The sequence below is a fragment of the Rutilus rutilus genome (assembly GCF_951802725.1).
Source record: "Rutilus rutilus genome assembly, chromosome: 1".
Lineage (NCBI taxonomy): Eukaryota > Metazoa > Chordata > Actinopteri > Cypriniformes > Leuciscidae > Rutilus > Rutilus rutilus.
The window spans coordinates 26650068-26668306 of NC_140209.1; the positions used below are offsets into that span (position 1 = coordinate 26650068).

The 18239-nt window shown below is 37.3% G+C and overlaps 2 protein-coding genes and 1 long non-coding RNA gene across 9 annotated transcripts in view; 1 reads left to right on the plus strand and 2 right to left on the minus strand.

Moving 5' to 3' along the window:
- Window positions 1–18239, minus strand: part of rbfox3b (RNA binding fox-1 homolog 3b) — a 309370-nt gene that overhangs the window by 212448 nt on the left and 78683 nt on the right. For 2 of the 7 annotated variants that reach the window (XM_084387715.1, XM_084387720.1), the window contains exon 1: window positions 2135–2478. The exons of 2 other annotated variants lie outside the window; for them this stretch is intronic. The gene's annotated coding sequence lies outside the window, so the exon portion shown is untranslated. Of the gene's footprint in view, window positions 1–672; window positions 764–2134; window positions 2479–18239 lie in introns of those variants that run through there. 3 more of the 7 variants (XM_084387723.1, XM_084387718.1, XM_084387716.1) reach the window with 2 other exon arrangements.
- Window positions 6603–13268, minus strand: LOC311288739. Its single transcript, XR_014626986.1, has 3 exons — window positions 13146–13268; window positions 8603–8653; window positions 6603–7456 (listed from the first exon to the last, which is right to left on the minus strand). It is a non-coding gene; the product is annotated as an uncharacterized lncRNA (long non-coding RNA).
- On the plus strand, window positions 12495–15159 carry LOC311288732 (uncharacterized protein). The gene is made up of 4 exons (XM_084406267.1): window positions 12495–12689; window positions 12922–13058; window positions 13952–14116; window positions 14188–15159. Exons 1-4 carry the CDS (start codon window positions 12574–12576, stop codon window positions 14862–14864), a joined length of 1095 nt encoding a protein of 364 aa, XP_084262393.1. The 5' UTR covers window positions 12495–12573; the 3' UTR covers window positions 14865–15159.

An 18239-nucleotide genomic window follows, 5' to 3' on the forward strand; every position in this document is an offset into this window, starting at 1 on the left:
AGATCCCAGATCAGCTCCATCTCACTAATTAAGGGAACTTGATTAATATTCATTAGCTGCATTTAAAGGGTTGAACTCCACTTACAGCCTGAGAAACTGAGCATGACTTCAGACGCTTTATTAAAGCACCTATCCTCAACCAAGGGCGAGTTACACACTGACATTTAATGCTCAGGTTTGTTTTACAGGCTTGTTCAAATCTACTAGCATGACCCGATGCAACAAGCACCACTAATCAAAGGCATGAGCATCAAACAAAAGTGTGAATCATAAAGTCATTCTGTGAGTCAGAAAGAAAAGCCTGTAATGAATCTTCTGTTGCGCACACAAACAAACAACAGCGTGAATAAACATGTTGTTCTGAAAGAGAGACACTACTGAAGAGTTCAACTAATGACCACACACACACAGAGAGAGTAAATGCTTTCCTAAACAATACCATCATCCGTTCTCTCTCCATTCAAAGTACTTTACTGGTGGCATACAACAATACCAAAAAGCATCACAAACAGTGACCAGTAGGAAATACATCCAAAGCAGAATAGAATAGAATAGAATAGAATAGAATAGAATAGAATAGAATAGAGATTTAGAACACAGCTGTCCAGGAACTCTCTGACACACTTGAACTGTCGGTCTCTACACACACTGACTGCAGAAGTGAATACTCACACAGACGCTCACGATCCTGAGCGATCAGCACACGCTCCTCCACAACACAACACAACACACACACGGCTCCAGTGATCCACCAGCTACAGATGAGGAACACCAGCAGAGAGAGTGATGGAGCGAGAGAGAGACGAGAGAGAGAGAGAGTGGGAGGAGAATACCGTCACACACACACACACACACACACACATACACGCGCACGCTCATCTTATCATCACACACTACTACATTACACATGATTCACACAAGGCTTAAGCAGGGTCTACAATAATATAGCCAATATATTACATTTGATTCTTTTTATTATTAAATTAAATTCACTTTAAAATAGGCAACATAGCTAGTGACTGAATCCTTGTGACAAGAATACAGTAGGCTACACACACACACATACACTCACACAAACACACACGGCAGTTGTTTTTGTGCTTAATTTAAAGTCTAAAAAGAAATACAATGTTTTCGTCAGTTTAAATTGTTTTCTATTTTAAAAAATTATTATTATTTATAATTATTCTTTGTCCTTTAGTGACATTCTTGTATAAATTGGATGGTGTGTGGATCTTATTTCAGCAAAAATTACTGTTACATCTATTCCCGGCTAGTGTTACAACTCACCCCAATAGTTTATATAGTAGGCTATATAATAGGTTGTAACAATGGAACTCTTTGTGTTTGACACAACTCACATTATCTGGCACTGTGATGAACATCTCCAAGTGAGTAATATTTGTAGTAGACAAATGTGGCTACCGTGTATCCAATTTTGAGAGATCTGCCAGAAACAACCACTGAGTTGCTGATGCTCAAACAAAAAGTATTACTTCCATCCTCGGTCTCCCCTACTGTATTAAAAAACATTGAATTTGTTAAAAAACTCATACAATAAATTTTTTTATACCATAAATAGTTGATCTCCAGACAAGATATCTGAACTGAAATCAAAACAGAAATTAAACATGGACATCACACAAATTATCAAGGTTACTTGATTAATAGTCAATAGCTGCATTTAAACTTCCCCTAGACTGACAAACTGAGAGGATCTTGTCAAGTCAACTTTGTCAAATTTAGAGACTGAGCTTTGCAGTTTATCTCGAACACACAACAAAACTCCATTTATGACTTAAAGGTTCTACATGAAATAATTTATTAATCGCCTTTTTTATTTCCAATGTGAGAACAGCTTGTAACAAAACGAGACCTTCCCCGACGTCCTTTGTCTATGAAAGCCGGGACGGTTTTGCCGGGAAAATCAAAACATTCTGTCGAGAGCCTTTTCCGTTCAAGGACACATGAAATTAATGCTCACAAAGTTCAGGATAATGCTAAAGAGCTATTCTGTACAGTGATGCCAATGTGTCATGCAAAGAAAGGATTAATTCAAACTGTGGTCTCACATTGCCAAATCTATATTGACTTTGAAATATACTTTATAATCTAACTATGTAATTTTAATTACCTCATCTGTCGACATGATGCCGGTGAATCGAGGAGCTGGTTCAAACATATCCACATCGCCATGATCAGATGCTTTCTGAACTTCTGTTTCCTCACCGCTGTCATTTTTGTTGTGTGTTTATTTTGCCATCGGGAAATAAGCGCGCAACACATATTTACATATTCATTTAAACGTCGCTCGCTGCAGCGTGGACGGCATCGGGGTGTTCATTATCCCTGAAAATGTATTTCCAGCTTCTGTTTAGGCTACTTCTAAGAGAAGGACAAAAAAAAAGATATTTGCTGTGAGTAACAGGCCTTGAAACACGTTCAGTCTCTGGTGCACGAGCTGTTACTGCTGGCTGCAGTTCACTTAACGACCACCGGGCTTTAAGAGACGGACATGAATGAGTTCAAGACACATTTCCAGTTTCCCACAGCACTGTTCATTTAACATTAAATCATGAATGAAGAATTTCTATATGACAAATACCTTTTTAAAAGCAAATGTGTTTAATATCTTGAAGCAACTTTAAAAGTCCCGCTGTGGTCAAAATCAAGCTTTTAATGTTTGTTTATTGTTGTTTTAAATATGCTTTTTAAAACAAACCATGTGCAAATTCATGTCAACACCATTGCTGAGTATTTTCTCCTTAAAACTGCAGTGAACCAAAAATCACTGGTGTTTCTGAGGTCACAAACTACCTTGAGATCAACGTGTGATCTCAACAGTGGATCTCTGAGCTACTGTGAGTGACGGGAGGCGGGGCTCATTTGCATATTAATAGGTCTGCGAATACTAAATGAGGCAAGGGTGTCGAGTTACATTCAAGCTATTTTAAGGCATGAAGAAAAATATTTCAAGGATAAAACACTTAAATATGTAATTTTGGTGATCAAAGGGGAGTTTTAAGGGAGAAAATAATTGACTAAAGGGGACTTTAGTTTAACACTCTTTGCATGCATATTTAACTATAATGCGAACTCAAGTACATTTAGGCTACACTTAGGCATTAATGTTCAAATGTTTCACTCATTTACTTCAGGACTCAAATAGAATCATTTACTTATGGTTAGTGCTGCAGTCAGATCCAATAGGCTACAGCTGACTTTTCTTTGCGAACGGTCTATTACACTGTGTCTCAGTTACAAAACAAAATGCTCCGAACAAACATATAATCCTCTGACATGATCCAGGACGCCATTAAAAAAAACATCCTTGTTTCCGATGCTGGGATCCTTCTAAAGTCTGTACAGAGACGCAAACCAGCTGTTTCAACTGGACAAAGCGAACGTTCTTTCACTCGTCCATTTGTCGACAGACACAACCGCGTGGAGTGTGTCAGAAACTGAACACACATCTGTATACTGTCTCAGTGTAGACAGCAACCATGATTATAATGGATTTATTTGCTTTTGACGGGACGCTCACATCCAGTCTAGGCAAATGTCAGCCTTTAAGCGTCTGAACGCCAGTGGGTGGGGCCAATGATGCGATGATTTATAACTATTGGTCAATGTCTTGCTCTGGAGGCAGTCATATGCAAATGTGTTTGCCTATGTTCCATTATCACAAATCCCGCAATATCAGAAGAACAAGGTGTTTTTAGAGCTTGCTTAAATAAATGCTTTGTTTATAATGAGGAGGATGGTTTAAGATATGAAACTTGCAGGATGTTTTAAAGACTCTTATTTGTCAAAAGATCATGGCAAGTTTTGATTTCTGATATTCATGTCATGACCCCTTTAACATGTATTCACAAAAAAAAAATTGTTCTTGTAAATTGTAATATTATTTCACAATATCACTGTTTTTACTGTATTTTGAATCAAATAAATCGTGAGCTTAGAATTATAAGGTTCTATCTCCACTTTTGGTCGAAATTGAGTTTTTGACATAATCTGATCCATTAGGTGTTTATTAATGCCTGTGTGGTGTTATTTTTGTAAAAACAATATTTTGTTAGTAGTTATTAATAAAATACAGTTTCAACATAACAGTTTTGCCAGCTGGGATGTAAAAACTTTGATGCTCAGTATCTCAGAATTACCCTAAACGGAGATAGAACCTTATAATTCTAAGCTCACGAAATGCACAAGACTTCTTAAAAAATATTTTTTAATTCTTACCGACCCCAAATCTTTGAACAGTAGTGAATGTGTAAGTTTTTCTAACGTCTACATTTGTAACGTTATGCATACACTATTTTAATATGGTCTGGTAATAAAATATAAACACTTCACACATGTATGTCGAAGGCTGTACATACAATGTCTACATTTCAGAAGTATAGTGTACTGTACTGATATGTATCTTAACAGCCTCCTGGGATGGGATAGTCCTTTGCACTGCGCAGATTGAAGACCAAACACCTGCACACACACACACACACACACACACACACACACACACACTCCTCCCTAGCGTAACTCATTAGCAGTCTGGCACAGTGAAATCACAGAAGCCGAATAAACGGAGGGGAAGTTGTGAACGGCTCAGACGTTTAGTGTTTACATGTGAAATCCCTCAGGAGCAACGCAACTATCTGTCATCCCTAGAGCTTTCCCGTAGGAAAACACACACTGATCTGATCCGCCTGATCAGAAGAGACTATAGTTTATAGTGGTTCTCAATGAGGGGCCGTAAAAGATGAATACCTTTTTATTAATAAATTAAAATGATCTGCCTCTAAATGAAGTTTTTTTGTTCTTTTTTTTTAAGTAAACTAAAGTCATATTTCAGTAACAATTTATTTTGATGGTCCACTTTAGACACTCTACTAACTATTGAGCAATTTTGCAACTACATGTCAACTAACTCTCATTAGAGTATTAGTAGACTGTCTGCTTAATATCTGATAACACTTTAACACTCAACAGACTATAACTACTAACTCTAAGTAACTTCTCAATGCAATCTTATTAATCCTACCTGATAGTCATGCAGTGAGAGTAAGTTGCAAAGTTTCTTATAGTTTAATTAGTCTAAAGTGGACAATTAAATGAAGGAGTTACCCATATTTCTTTTTTTTTATAAACCATTGCTATAGGCCGAGTTTTGAGTGGAACTTCTGTGTTTTGCTGAAATTATTTCACCAGCTGTCAGATAAAACCATCATTTCAGCACTAAAAACACTTTCATATTTTCTTTGACATGAAACATTTGGAAGAGTTTTAAGAAGCACAAAGCTGACAATGTCTCAAACTTTCTAAACAAACTCGCTCCTTCAACTGAAAGCAGAAGCAGACACACAGGTTTCTGCGTTTGCTGTTTTAATCTGCTGATATTTGACAGAACAGTGAGATCTGAGCTTTACCTTATTTCACCGCGGTAACTAAGCCGGAGGAAGAGTTTGTTCTGCTGCTTTTGAAGGTGAGGAGGAGCAAACACAGGGTTCTCACAGTGGTGAACTTCCACAACCTTACCATGACCTTATAGATTGCATGGGATTACTGGATAAAAGTAAAAAAAAAATGCATTTACAAAAGAACAATGGGTCTCATTCACGAAGCATGTGGTTATATCTTCATTTACGAAAAATATATGAAGAGTTCAGATGCAAAAGCCTCTAAGTGCCATCTGAAATCTTCTTCTAGAATGATCATTTTTATCAAGCTCGTATATTTAAGTTCAGTAATTTCACTTAAATGACAATTCATAGGTAATTTTCATTGCCATTTAAGTGAAATTACTGAACTTATATATACAAGCTTGATAAAAATGATCATTCTAGAAGAAATTTCAGATGGCACTTAGAGGCTTTTGCATCTGAACTCTTCATATACAACTGAAACCACACATACGCAAAAACCACATACTCTGGATGTCCGTATAGTTGTGTTAAGATTAAATATATATTTCATCTTAAATTTATTCCATCAAATGTGAAAGAGTAAGAAAAGCAGAGTCCAGTTTGAGCTGTGAGATTTCATCGTATACAGATGTGCATAGAAAGTAGAAAGAGGTTATATTAGTGCAAACACACATAGGCGAGAATTTCTATACTGTGCGTCCAAATATGAAAATGAGATCCAATTTCAAGCCAACAAAATATTTCAGAGGAGAGCATAGCTGAATATAAAAACGAATAAGGCTGTAAGGTTATGAGGAAAGCCCTTATATGGAGAGTGGGTGTGGTTTATGCAAATTGATAAGTTGAGCATGTGGTCACTCACTTAGGACACTTTAAATTCATTATCATTGGAGTGAGGTTAAGAAAAAATGATGTGCGTACACACGTTGTGAATTAGACGTTTTGTGAAAACTTCTGTGCGTCCAAATACAAAATAATTCACGCTATTATTGAAACAGCATCTTGAAATAAAAAAATTCTGCTGATTTGCAAAAAAAGCTAAATTAGCTAATTTCATAATGCCAAGTTCAAAAATATTATTTATAGCTTTCCAACCTGGAAATCAGGATTAGGCATAAAATAATGTCATGCATGTAAAAATCGGCTGAGAATTAAACAGACAGTTGTAACCCAGCTCCGAGGAAGACAAGAATCATGTTTTTCTGTCAGTTTTTAAGGGATAATGCAAGACGTCTTCACCTTACACACTGGTTATCAAAAAAGCAAAAACACTACGAATAATAAATTCTATTTTTCTAGAGCAAAACAACACTATTTTTGGAATCAGCACCCCAAAATGAGGAAGAAACAAGTATTGGATTTCATTCAGCAAATATGATGCTGACCCAATTTCTCCAACAAAAAAAAAATATTTTAGAGCAGAGCATAACTGTACATGAGAATTAGTAATGTTGACAATAGACTTTCTGGAACATGAGAAAGTCGTTTCAAAGTTGCTTTCCCAACACTGAGCACCACAAAGACGTAATGACTGAAAGTGTCCCGCGCGAAAGCCCTCTGAGAAACATCTGCTCTGGGTTTAATCAGGACGAGGGTCCGATTGGTCCACATCAGTGTTTTCCCTCCACACACACTCATCGACTGCGGTGGCGGCGTCTTCCAGCAAATGAAATAACGAGGGGTTTCCATAGTGACTGAATCTGACTCGTGTGAAGGATGAAGCCTGTTCTCCAGGGGTCCCCGGGGAGCCCACAGCTCTACATCTTTCCCTTTCATACTTTCTCTCTCTCTCTCTCTCTCTCTCCTCCTTCTTCCGTTTCTCTCTCTGGAGCAGCGTGTGCTTTAGTGTGCGAGGGGTAAGTCTGCGTGTTCAAAGCGCCAACTCAAACTCGGCATCATTACCGTATCGGAAGCGCGAGGAAAGGCGTCTGTCTCTCTTTGACCTGCGCGTGTCGTTCAATCACTCCAGTCTCTTTTTTATTTCACCTTTATTTGTCTTTCGTAAAGGCAAACCTTTACCTGTGAAACCTCTGTGGAATTGAGAAAAGGAAAACAGACAAAGGAAGAGTGATCAGACAGTCCGACCTTGGCCCGTTCAACTGGATGAGGAGGAGAAACAGCATTGTTGGAAGGATGATCAGATGGACTGGTCATAATAAATATTTTACTTGCTTGTTTTGAACTTATCGAGGAAATAAAACTTCATATCCAGTCAATCTTGAACATTTACTGATACTAAACTGCAAAAATGACTCTCTCATTAACATATGACAGCCCACATTTACATATCAACACCTACTTCGAACGATTAAAGAGTTACACAGGAGATTTCAACAATGTACTGCACTCAGGTTTGCCAAGATACAAAAGTCTGCAATCAAAAGTCAAAGATCCCAATATTCTTAAAGTCCCCCTGTGGTGAAAATCCAGCTTTTAATGTTGTTTATGTGTCTATGTGGTGTTTTTAATATGCTTTAAGACAAACCATGTGTAAATTCATAAGTCGACACCATTGCTGAGTATTTTCTCCTTAAAACTGCAGTGAATCAAAGACAGTCTCAAAAACGGTTTGAAATCGCTGGTGTTTCTGACGTCACAAACTACCTTGTAACCAATCAGATCAACGTGTGATCGTCAACCAGTGGATCTCTGAGCTGGTGTGAGTGAGTGGAGGCGGGGCTCATTTGCATATTCATAGAACCGCGTTTACTAAATGAGGCAATAAGGGTGTAGAGTTTCAAAGTTACATGAAATGTAATGATATAAAATATTTGTAAAAATGAAGTTATTTCAACTAGTTGCAAAAGCAGCATTTTAATTTAGTTCAACTTGATGTCGGCCCTACTAAAATAACTAAAACTGAAATAAACATGATTTTATAGTATGTCAGTGACACTAAAATAACCTTGAAACAAGCCTTATAACTCACACTGCATGAGTTATAAGGCTTGCTTCTCAAGTATACGACTACGTTTTTTCTCAAGGATTTTGAGATATTTACTAGAAAACAACTAAAAAAGATGAATTAAAAACTCATTAAGAGTTCTAATCACTTGACTGTGGGATGTTACTAAGAGAGCAGATACTTTATCTGTCAGAATGACAGAACGCATTGCAAATTATCCAACAGTGTTTTTCAAACTTGGTAATAAAAAAAACAGTAGATGTTTGGTTACTCTCTTTTCCTTCGTTACCGTCCATCTTCCTCTCGCTCTCTGCTGTGTTTTCTGTCACAGATCGCCACAGGTGACCGGATCATTGATCGATTCGAGACACACACACACACACACACACACGACAGGAAAACAGCTGTCAGACCCACTGAGAGACAGAGAAACACTTATACTATAGAAGCAAAGGCAGAGATATATTTAGCACAGGCCATCAAACGGAAGAGTGATGAAGACTGCGAGCAGAGACGAGTTTCATCAGAAACACAACCGGCGTAATTGTGAGGCGCACGTTACACTGTCCATTGACCTGAACACTCAGACATCGAGTCATTATGAATAATTTAAGAACGGCAAGCAGAGCATCCAACTCATATTTCATTAGAATCAGCATTCACACACTCTCGTTCACGAGACGGAAACATGTCGCTGTGTTCTTCTGGGAATACAGCGACTAAAGAGTTGAAAAGTGACTTCTGCATGCCTATTCAAAGGGTTAAATGAAGCACACACAAGACACAAGTTTTAAGTTCGCATCAAAAAGTCTTTGATTTGCCAGAGTGAACTGAGAATTGTAGGCTGTTCGCACTCAATGCAGTCAAGAATGATAGTGTAATCGTCACACACCTATGTGATTGGTTACTGTAAAGCAAAATGAAACAAAAACTGGGAGTTTTTTTAATATGCACCGGTTAAAATGTTCATTATTTAGCCTACCTACATATACGTTCATGGTGTCCCAAACTTTAATGACGCACCCAAAAATGTTAAATTGGTGACACTTTAAAAATAAGATCTATTTTATTAATATTAATACATGCTGTAGAAGTATTGTTCATAGATCATGTTAACTAATGTAGTTAATTATTGTTAATAAATGAAACCTTACTGTAAAGTGTTAATAAACTTTTAAACATTTTGCAACTTTCAAAACATTCCCACAACAGACGCTGTGCAAGATATATATATATATATATATATGTGTGTGTGTGTGTGTGTTTACAAATTTTTATGTTGAATGCGATTAATCACGATTAACCGATTTGTGTGTGCGTATACATATACATATATATATATATATATATATATATATATATATATATATATATATATATATATATATATATATATATAATGGGTGTGTGTGTGTATGTGTGTTTTAAATAATTTAACCAATTTCAACTTCATTTTTTAAGTTATACAATATTAAACTAGGCAAGATTTAAAAAAAAAAAAAGTGTTTGTTAGATAGTAATAATAATAATAATAGAAATGACTTGTACAGCCAATTTGATTATACTTAAAAAGGGTTAGCCCATGTCATCTAATGGCAATATTGCATGAAAGTCATGTTAACACATTTTTCAAGTCTGGGTTTGTGATATGGGAATAAATACAGATTCTTTAAATTCTTTAACTTTGCTCGTGGGCACAGAGGTTCAGGTTACAGTCTACAGCTCACATTCTGGAGTTGATATAAAGTCAACTCTGTTGTGTCAGTCCAGATCCCGGATCCCTCACTAAAGCTGCACCTGCAGCGCAAACCTCTCATCAATCAGCATCCCACAGGAGTCTGCGTGAAGGTGTGAGGTGAAACTCCCACACGTTTCTGCAGTCGGTCTGTCATGTGTCTACAGCGACAGATGATTCCCACACTGTTCCTCAAACTTGTGACGTTACTCTACTTCACTCACAGGAACGGAATACTATTACAGCCAGAACTGGAAGGAAATGTGCTTAAAGTCACTATGAAATCAAAATAAACTATTCTTATTTTTATGGAAATAATTAATTGTTGCACATCATTCTTTTTTTATTTGTTGTGCTGTTGTAATCTTTAATCACAATAATTTCCCCTACCTCTTGCAGTTCATCTCTTCTCTGATGACGAGGGCGGGGCAACCTGTCAATCACATGAGATCCGCCAATAGCAAACCACAACCATCCAATCAATTCCTCACAGACAAAATCAAGCCCCGCCCTACATTTGTTCTCGTTCCAGAAGCCGGTTCACTCGGATATACGACACAATAGAGAAGAAAAGACTAGCGCAACATCCTTTTTATGCCGACTTTTCATGTAATTAATAGCTGTATACCACAATGCTAATCGCTCAACTTGACTTTCCTTTCTGAAGTGTATGAATGAACCAGAGGAAAAATCAACCATGATTTTAACTACTGATTTTTGACTTGTGTGATCGGCCGCCAAAAGTTAAGAGATTTAGGAATCGAGAGAACACAGAATTGAATTATTGTTTGTGGTTTAACGCAAGCCTGTTTTCATGGCAAGAAAGGTTAAAATATAATAAAATGTAAAATAAAATCTCTATATACATTTTTAGGAAAACCTCTAAATAAAATAAAATAAAATAAAACAAGTTGGACAAATCAATACAAATACAAATCTAAAATGATAAAAAAAATAAAAAAAAACCTGTAAAAAATTATCGTGATTTTAACGGTAAAAGACTGTAAAAATGATATGGTGAAAAACTGTTCATTGGTTAACAGAAAGTTTCCGTACTATATACGGTGAATAACTGAGATAGATTTAACAGTACATTTAATATAATTTTACAGTAAATTACTGTTAAATTTACAGTTTTTGAAAGTGAAAAAGAACAAGTCATTGTATAATTTACAGTGAAAAACTGTAAATTGGCATTCCCACAATTCCCTGCGTGACACTTCACATTTGATGTATTTTTGTTGAAATAATATGTTTCTTCATAGTTTATCTTAGTTCTGTAAAAGTCTGTAAAACCTAAAATGTTGCTACCGTATTTTTTACAGTCAAGGTCTGGCAACCACAACTGCCGGATTTTACCGTAAATTTTACGATTTTTTTTTTTTTTTTTTTACAGTGTAGGCTTTAAGCAAAATACAATTTCAGTCTTCTTTGCAGGTGAAAGTACATAACTGATGCAACACTTTTATGCATTAAGCAGACACTTTTACCCAAAGTGACTTACAACACATTCCAAATAAACATCTCAAATAGCATGCTAAAATTTGACGCCGGTCACAAAAAGATGGTAAAAATTGTAGCTGATAATTCATCACACTGGAAACTAAAGTCAAGTCAAGAGCATTGTGCTGTGGGATACAGTATCCTGCAGCTCTGTTGTATCCTGCATATGTTGACAAATGTTAAAGACTGTAAAGGAATTCAATCCATACAGAAAAGTCTCTGCATTTAATAAGCTATAAATAACATATAGGCTACCTCAGAAACTCCTTTACTTCATCCAATAGAATGGACATCACATTTTGTGTGTGTGTGTGTGTGTGTGTAAAACAATAAAATGATAAGCTTTTATAATATGAGTTGAGTATTGCCTGGACACTAATTGGTCCCTGATCAACCAATCACAATGAAGACATGACCCAGAACTCAAACTGATTGAGATTCAATCATCACAAAAGACAGGCATGGCTAACTGACAAGAGAAGTAAACACATTTTTTACCTTTTTTTTAATTTTATTTTTATTTTATGGTCGCATTTATCAACTTGCACCTATTATAATCGTAATAGTATCAAATGATAATATTCAAAGTTAATTTGAAATCTTTTAGATTTGTAGAACAAACTTTTTTTTTTTATGTTTAATGTTAGTTGTTTTTAAAGCATTCCAAAGCTAAAACACAGACAAATTCTAATGTTAATTTTTTTTTTATGAACATTAATGTTTATTAATTATTACTGTCAGTCAGTTTTTAATTCGTTTAAGTGAAAAACAGCAAGTGAATGTGAAATGACTGAACATGATTTTTGAACACGCACTCACACACACTCTCCCTGATAATTATAATTATTTTATTTTTTTAAGATTAATTTCTACACTGGAGAAGATTCTACACAAATCAGGTGTGAAGGGGTTAATGCTGCGCTACATTGATCTCGGAAGTAGGAAGTCGCAGCTGGGAATTACGTCACCCTCGAGTTGACGGAACACAAGTCGGAAAACCCAACATGGAGGCGTCCAAGGAAACCTTTGTTGTGCTTCCAGTTTCGCAATATAAACAACTACAGAACAAATACGAAGTCCACGTAAAAAACATCACGGAAGAAGAAAGGAGACGCAGAAGGTGGGCTGTTTTTCGGTGTATTTCAAAACGGCATTTTAATCGGTCGTTTTGTAACCAGCACTCAAAGGGTGGGGGCTCGTTTTAATAATTCCGATTTCATTTTAGTCTGCAACATGAGATATGTAATGTAAACCGTATGTTATTAAATGTTATAATGAATTTTGTGTAGCAAAACCCTTTAACAGTACTATGACTGTATTCTTTACTTAAATACAGCTTTTCTCTGACTCAGGGTACTGATCTCCTCTGTGTTGCGATCAACACAGCGACTGATCCTGAAGAATGAGGCTGATGGGGAACTCGGAGAAACCGCAGAAACAACAACATCCCCGACTTCAGAAAGCAAAATGGCTGCTCAGCGCCTCAACAGTAAGTGAAACTGGGAATATAGGCTAATGTTTATTAGCGCTTCTGTTTGTCTGTGTCTCAAACTAAGTGGTGCACAGAGTAACTTACTATCCAAACTCTGTCTGTGGACATGATGATACTCAGGCAGTTTCTGTGCAGAATACTAATGACTCGTTCGACTTCAAAACTAATAGTTTTTCCGAACTGGATCTCACGGAGAACTTTAGTTCTGGGTTGATGACGCAAGCACGCTCCTTACGCAGAGCCAATAAGCATGTCCAGACGGGTTAGTGAATCAAAGAACCGGTTCGAAATAAATGAATAAAAAAGAACCGACTCAGAAAGAAGCGAATGAGTCGGTTCTAACTGTCGAAGTATTATTATCTGTTTATAGGCTGATAAATTGAGGTTTTGAAATTGTGCACAGTTTATCTGTAAATGACTTTTTGAACACGGAGAGTTGTTTGTTCATGTTTATTCACATTAAATGAACTTGTGAATGAACTAACCCAAAGCATTACAGATGTGATGTTAAAGGGACAGTTCACCCTAAAATGAAAGTTCTGTCATTACTTTCTCAACCTCAAGTTGTTCCAAGCCTGTATGAGTTTATTTCTTCGGCTGAACACAAAAAGATGAGCTAATTTCTTCTGTTGAACACAAAAGATGACATTTTGAAGAATGTTGTTAACCAAACAGTTGATATGGACCCCATTGACTTCCATGGTATTTTTTTTTTCCTACTATGGAAGTCAATGGGTGCCGTCAACTGTTTGGTTAACAACATTCTTCAAAATATCCTCTTTTTGTGTTCAGCCTAAGAAATCAACTCATACAGGTTTGGAACAACATGAGAGTGAGAAAATTATGACAAAAAAAATCCTATCCTTTTAACAGTGTTTGCATTTTTCTAGTATATTTGGACAACAACGTGAACATGTTCATGGATCCCGAGAGAAGCACTGCATTCACCGGTCCCTTGTACCAGACGGCAGCAGATCCCACCACATACTACTTGAATGAGGACATGACAATCATGATAAACATGGTTGAAGCTGAAGACTTGCATACCATAAAAGGTTAGATAACAATAATTACAATGGTAGTAATGTCTTGCTTGCTAACCTGTTGCTTTTTTCTCGTATTTTAGAAAGCCAACAGGAGAACAGTGATGCTGCGTCCAACACATTACCATCACTCATTCCACTGCCAGCAAATGATGGCTTCAACAAAGAGCAAACTTTGTTTTTGATCAACCTTATGCGGCAGCACATCGAGAGAGAAGGTGAGGGTCTCCCGAAAACTCTGGAAGAGCTGAACGCACGGCTTAAATCTGCAATGCGCAGTAAAAAGCATCTGTGGAGAGATGCTGCGGATAAGTTGTCCAGCCATTTCTTGCAGTCTTTCTGCCCTGACAAGGTGGCCAGGAAGTGGAATACACTTATAGAGGCCTACAAAAAAATAAAAGATAGCAATAAACCTAGAGAGAAGGGGAGTATCCGTTTCAAGTTTTATTCGGAAATGGACGCCCTTCTGGAAAGGCAGCAAGAAGTGGTTTTTCCTGTCGTCGGGACATCAGTTGGTCTAAAGGTGCGCAGACCTGAAGCATTAGGACAGTGTAGCAGTGACACTGCATTGACTACTGCATCGCCAACTTCCCCATCGACACCACCTCTAAAGCGTCAAAGAGTGGACTGTGAACTGATGCAGTTTTTGCAGGACTCGGAAGAAGCATGTCAGCGGCGTCATGAGGAGACTCTAGCACAACTGAGGTCTGCTCAGCAGGGTTTCGAGACTCTGATGACAAAATTGCTGGACAAATTGTAATCGTTTGTCATTTAAAGTTGTGCAAATGTTGTGTATGTAACTTATTTGGAGATCTTAAGAGAAACTGTAATGTGTGTTATATGTACAGTATAACTATGTTTTGATGTTGCACAAGTGCCATTTGGATTATATTTTTTTGTGTATGTGACAAAGAATAGTTTTGCAATGTTTTGTACAAAGTACATTTTGAAAAAGAAAAGAAAAAAAAGTCATATTTCTTACTTTGTGTCTTGTGATAGCAGATGATTGTTTGGATTTTCCTGTAAAGTTCATACAATAAAGACTCAGATCAGAAGGCATGACTGCAATTAATTCATTTTTGTTTTTTTTTACTGAAGCTTATTTGCATTTTTAAAGTGCAGAAGTCGGCATATTGTTCAATAAGTGGGAATATAAAACAGTCAAAAACTAGACCGTTTGAAATATTCTTTTACCATTCACAACATAACCTGAATAAATCCACAATATATATATATATATATATAAATAAAAATATAAAGTGAAAATAGCAGTATTTGCTCTAAGTGTAAATGATTTTTAGATGCTATTTATATTTAGTGCAAATAGTGGCAGATATGAATGGCATCCCTGATATCGTATGCTGATAACAGATATGGGCTGGGATAGGAACCAGCCGAGAGTGAGGAGTCGGGATGGCAGAGGGATGCAGAAAACTGTCGAGGTAACTAGGTGAGTCGGCTGTGTATATATATATATATACACTGACCTAAAGGATTATTAGGAACACCATACTAATACTGTGTTTGACCCCCTTTCGCCTTCAGAACTGCCTTAATTCTACGTGGCATTGATTCAACAAGGTGCTGAAAGCATTCTTTAGAAATGTTGGCCCATATTGATAGGATAGCATCTTGCAGTTGATGGAGATTTGTGGGATGCACCTAACCCTAACCCTAACATCCCAAAGATGCTCTATTGGGTTGAGATCTGGTGACTGTGGGGGCCATTTTAGTACAGTGAACTCATTGTCATGTTCAAGAAACCAATTTGAAATGATTCGAGCTTTGTGACATGGTGCATTATCCTGCTGGAAGTAGCCATCAGAGGATGGGTACATGGTGGTCATAAAGGGATGGACATGGTCAGAAACAATGCTCAGGTAGGCCGTGGCATTTAAACGATGCCCAATTGGCACTAAGGGGCCTAAAGTGTGCCAAGAAAACATCCCCCACACCATTACACCACCACCACCAGCCTGCACAGTGGTAACAAGGCATGATGGATCCATGTTCTCATTCTGTTTACGGCAAATTCTGACTCTACCATCTGAATGTCTCAACAGAAATCGAGACTCATCAGACCAGGCAACATTTTTCCAGTCTTCAACTGTCCAATTTTGGTGAGCTTGTGCAAATTGTAGCCTCTTTTTCCTATTTGTAGTGGAGATAAGTGGCACCCGGTGGGGTCTTCTGCTGTTGTAGCCCATCCGCCTCAAGGTTGTGCGTGTTGTGGCTTCACAAATGCTTTGCTGCATACCTCGGTTGTAACGAGTGGTTATTTCAGTCAAAGTTGCTCTTCTATCAGCTTGAATCAGTCGGCCCATTCTCCTCTGACCTCTTGCATCAACAAGGCATTTTCGCCCACAGGACTGCCGCATACTGGATGTTTTTCCCTTTTCACACCATTCTTTGTAAACCCTAGAAATGGTTGTGCGTGAAAATCCCAGTAACTGAGCAGATTGTGAAATACTCAGACCGGCCCATCTGGCACCAACAACCATGCCACGCTCAAAATTGCTTAAATCACCTTTCTTTCCCATTCTGACATTCAGTTTGGAGTTCAGGAGATTGTCTTGACCAGGACCACACCCCTAAATGCATTGAAGCAACTGCCATGTGATTGGTTGATTAGATAATTGCATTAATGAGAAATTGAACAGGTGTTCCTAATAATCCTTTAGGTGAGTGTATATATAATGTGCTTCAATCCTCTTGAGCTGATTGGATAGATACTTTGAACGTGCTCCTCTCGAGCCTTATTTATAAAACAATTTGTCGCTTGAATTCTGCAATCTCTCGAGACGCAGACATGTAAGAGACTGACAATTAGCTGAAAACTTATTTGAATATGGCAACATTTTTATTTTAAAACCTTTAATTGAAGATGGCAACATATACCTCGTCCGTTCAATATTTCTATGATTAAATCACTGACAGAGACTCCTCCCCCATCAGCCAATCACTGTGTGCATAGTTAGTAAAAGTGTTGACATCATCCATTGCAAATAAGATAAAATGTTTTGTGAAAGTATCCTTGTAAGATGTATCCTTCGTTGCCACAATCCTGCGCTCTCCATAACTTCTATTCATGACAGTTCAGCTAAAAAAGAAAGATGGCGTTTGAAAGTTGCGGTTGGTAGTCAGTTTGTGTGTAAATGTAAATTTTTGACCAATGGTTTCCACTTTTGATGACTATTTGACTATTTACTATAATAGTCAGAGATATGACTATTATAGTAATTAAATATTGGTTTAGTTTTCACCAAAGCTTGCTCTATTTTGCTGTAGATCATTAAACCGTTACGCTGCCTCAGAAGTCTGTCTGAAATCATTGTGTTTCGTGTTTCGTGACGTACCTTCATGCCTCCAAAGTCATTGCCTGAGCTAGGCAACAAGTCGCTGCCTACGTTTTTGGACGCAGCCGAAGTGTTCAACATTTCACCCTTCGTTTTTTTCGGTTAATTAAGTACATCAACCAGGTATTTAAAGAGGAATTTTTTGTATTTGTAATTTTCTGTGTGAACACACTATTTTGCTCTACTACAAAACATCATAGAATAGTGCACAAGTACAAGAATTGGGACGTTATAATAAGTGGATTCGCAAGCGTACAGAACGTTTTGAGTGGATTCTGACAAACTTAAACACCTCTGATTGGTCAGAAGATTAACGAACATGTCTCTGAAGACTGTGATTGGCTTCATTGCTCAACGCTACAAAAACACGTTATAAACAGAAACCTTTGACGCTCTCCAGAGCGCAAACACAAATACACACTGGAGCATTTGCCAAATCTGTTTCTCCAATATATTATTACATTATCAACTGAGGGAACTTTAACCACGTAGAACTGGACTTGGGTAGACCTTGATTATGTTCTCTTTTATACTGTTTTACTGCAATTTCATCATGAGATATTCAAACTGCAACGCACAAGATTATCTGAAATGGGCTCGCACGTGTGGTCTTATCTTCTCCAGAGTCCTGCAGACAGATCTTCGGCGTCTGTGGACGACCTGCGGTTACTGACACATGAACCAGAAGCTGAAAAAACTCATTAAACTTTATCGTAGAAACGCACTGGTTATCTTACAAATGTTCCTCTGCCTGTTCAGAGAATGAAGGAGATAAAAGT

Bases quoted from the DNA above. Each gene is read 5' to 3' on its own strand.
- LOC311288732 (XM_084406267.1), top strand. From the start codon at position 12,574: ATGGAGGCGTCCAAGGAAACCTTTGTTGTGCTTCCAGTTTCGCAATAT. The intron at 13,059-13,951 runs GTAAGTGAAACT...GCATTTTTCTAG, and splicing joins GGCTGCTCAGCGCCTCAACA to TATATTTGGACAACAACGTG. The intron at 14,117-14,187 runs GTTAGATAACAA...CTCGTATTTTAG, and splicing joins AGACTTGCATACCATAAAAG to AAAGCCAACAGGAGAACAGT.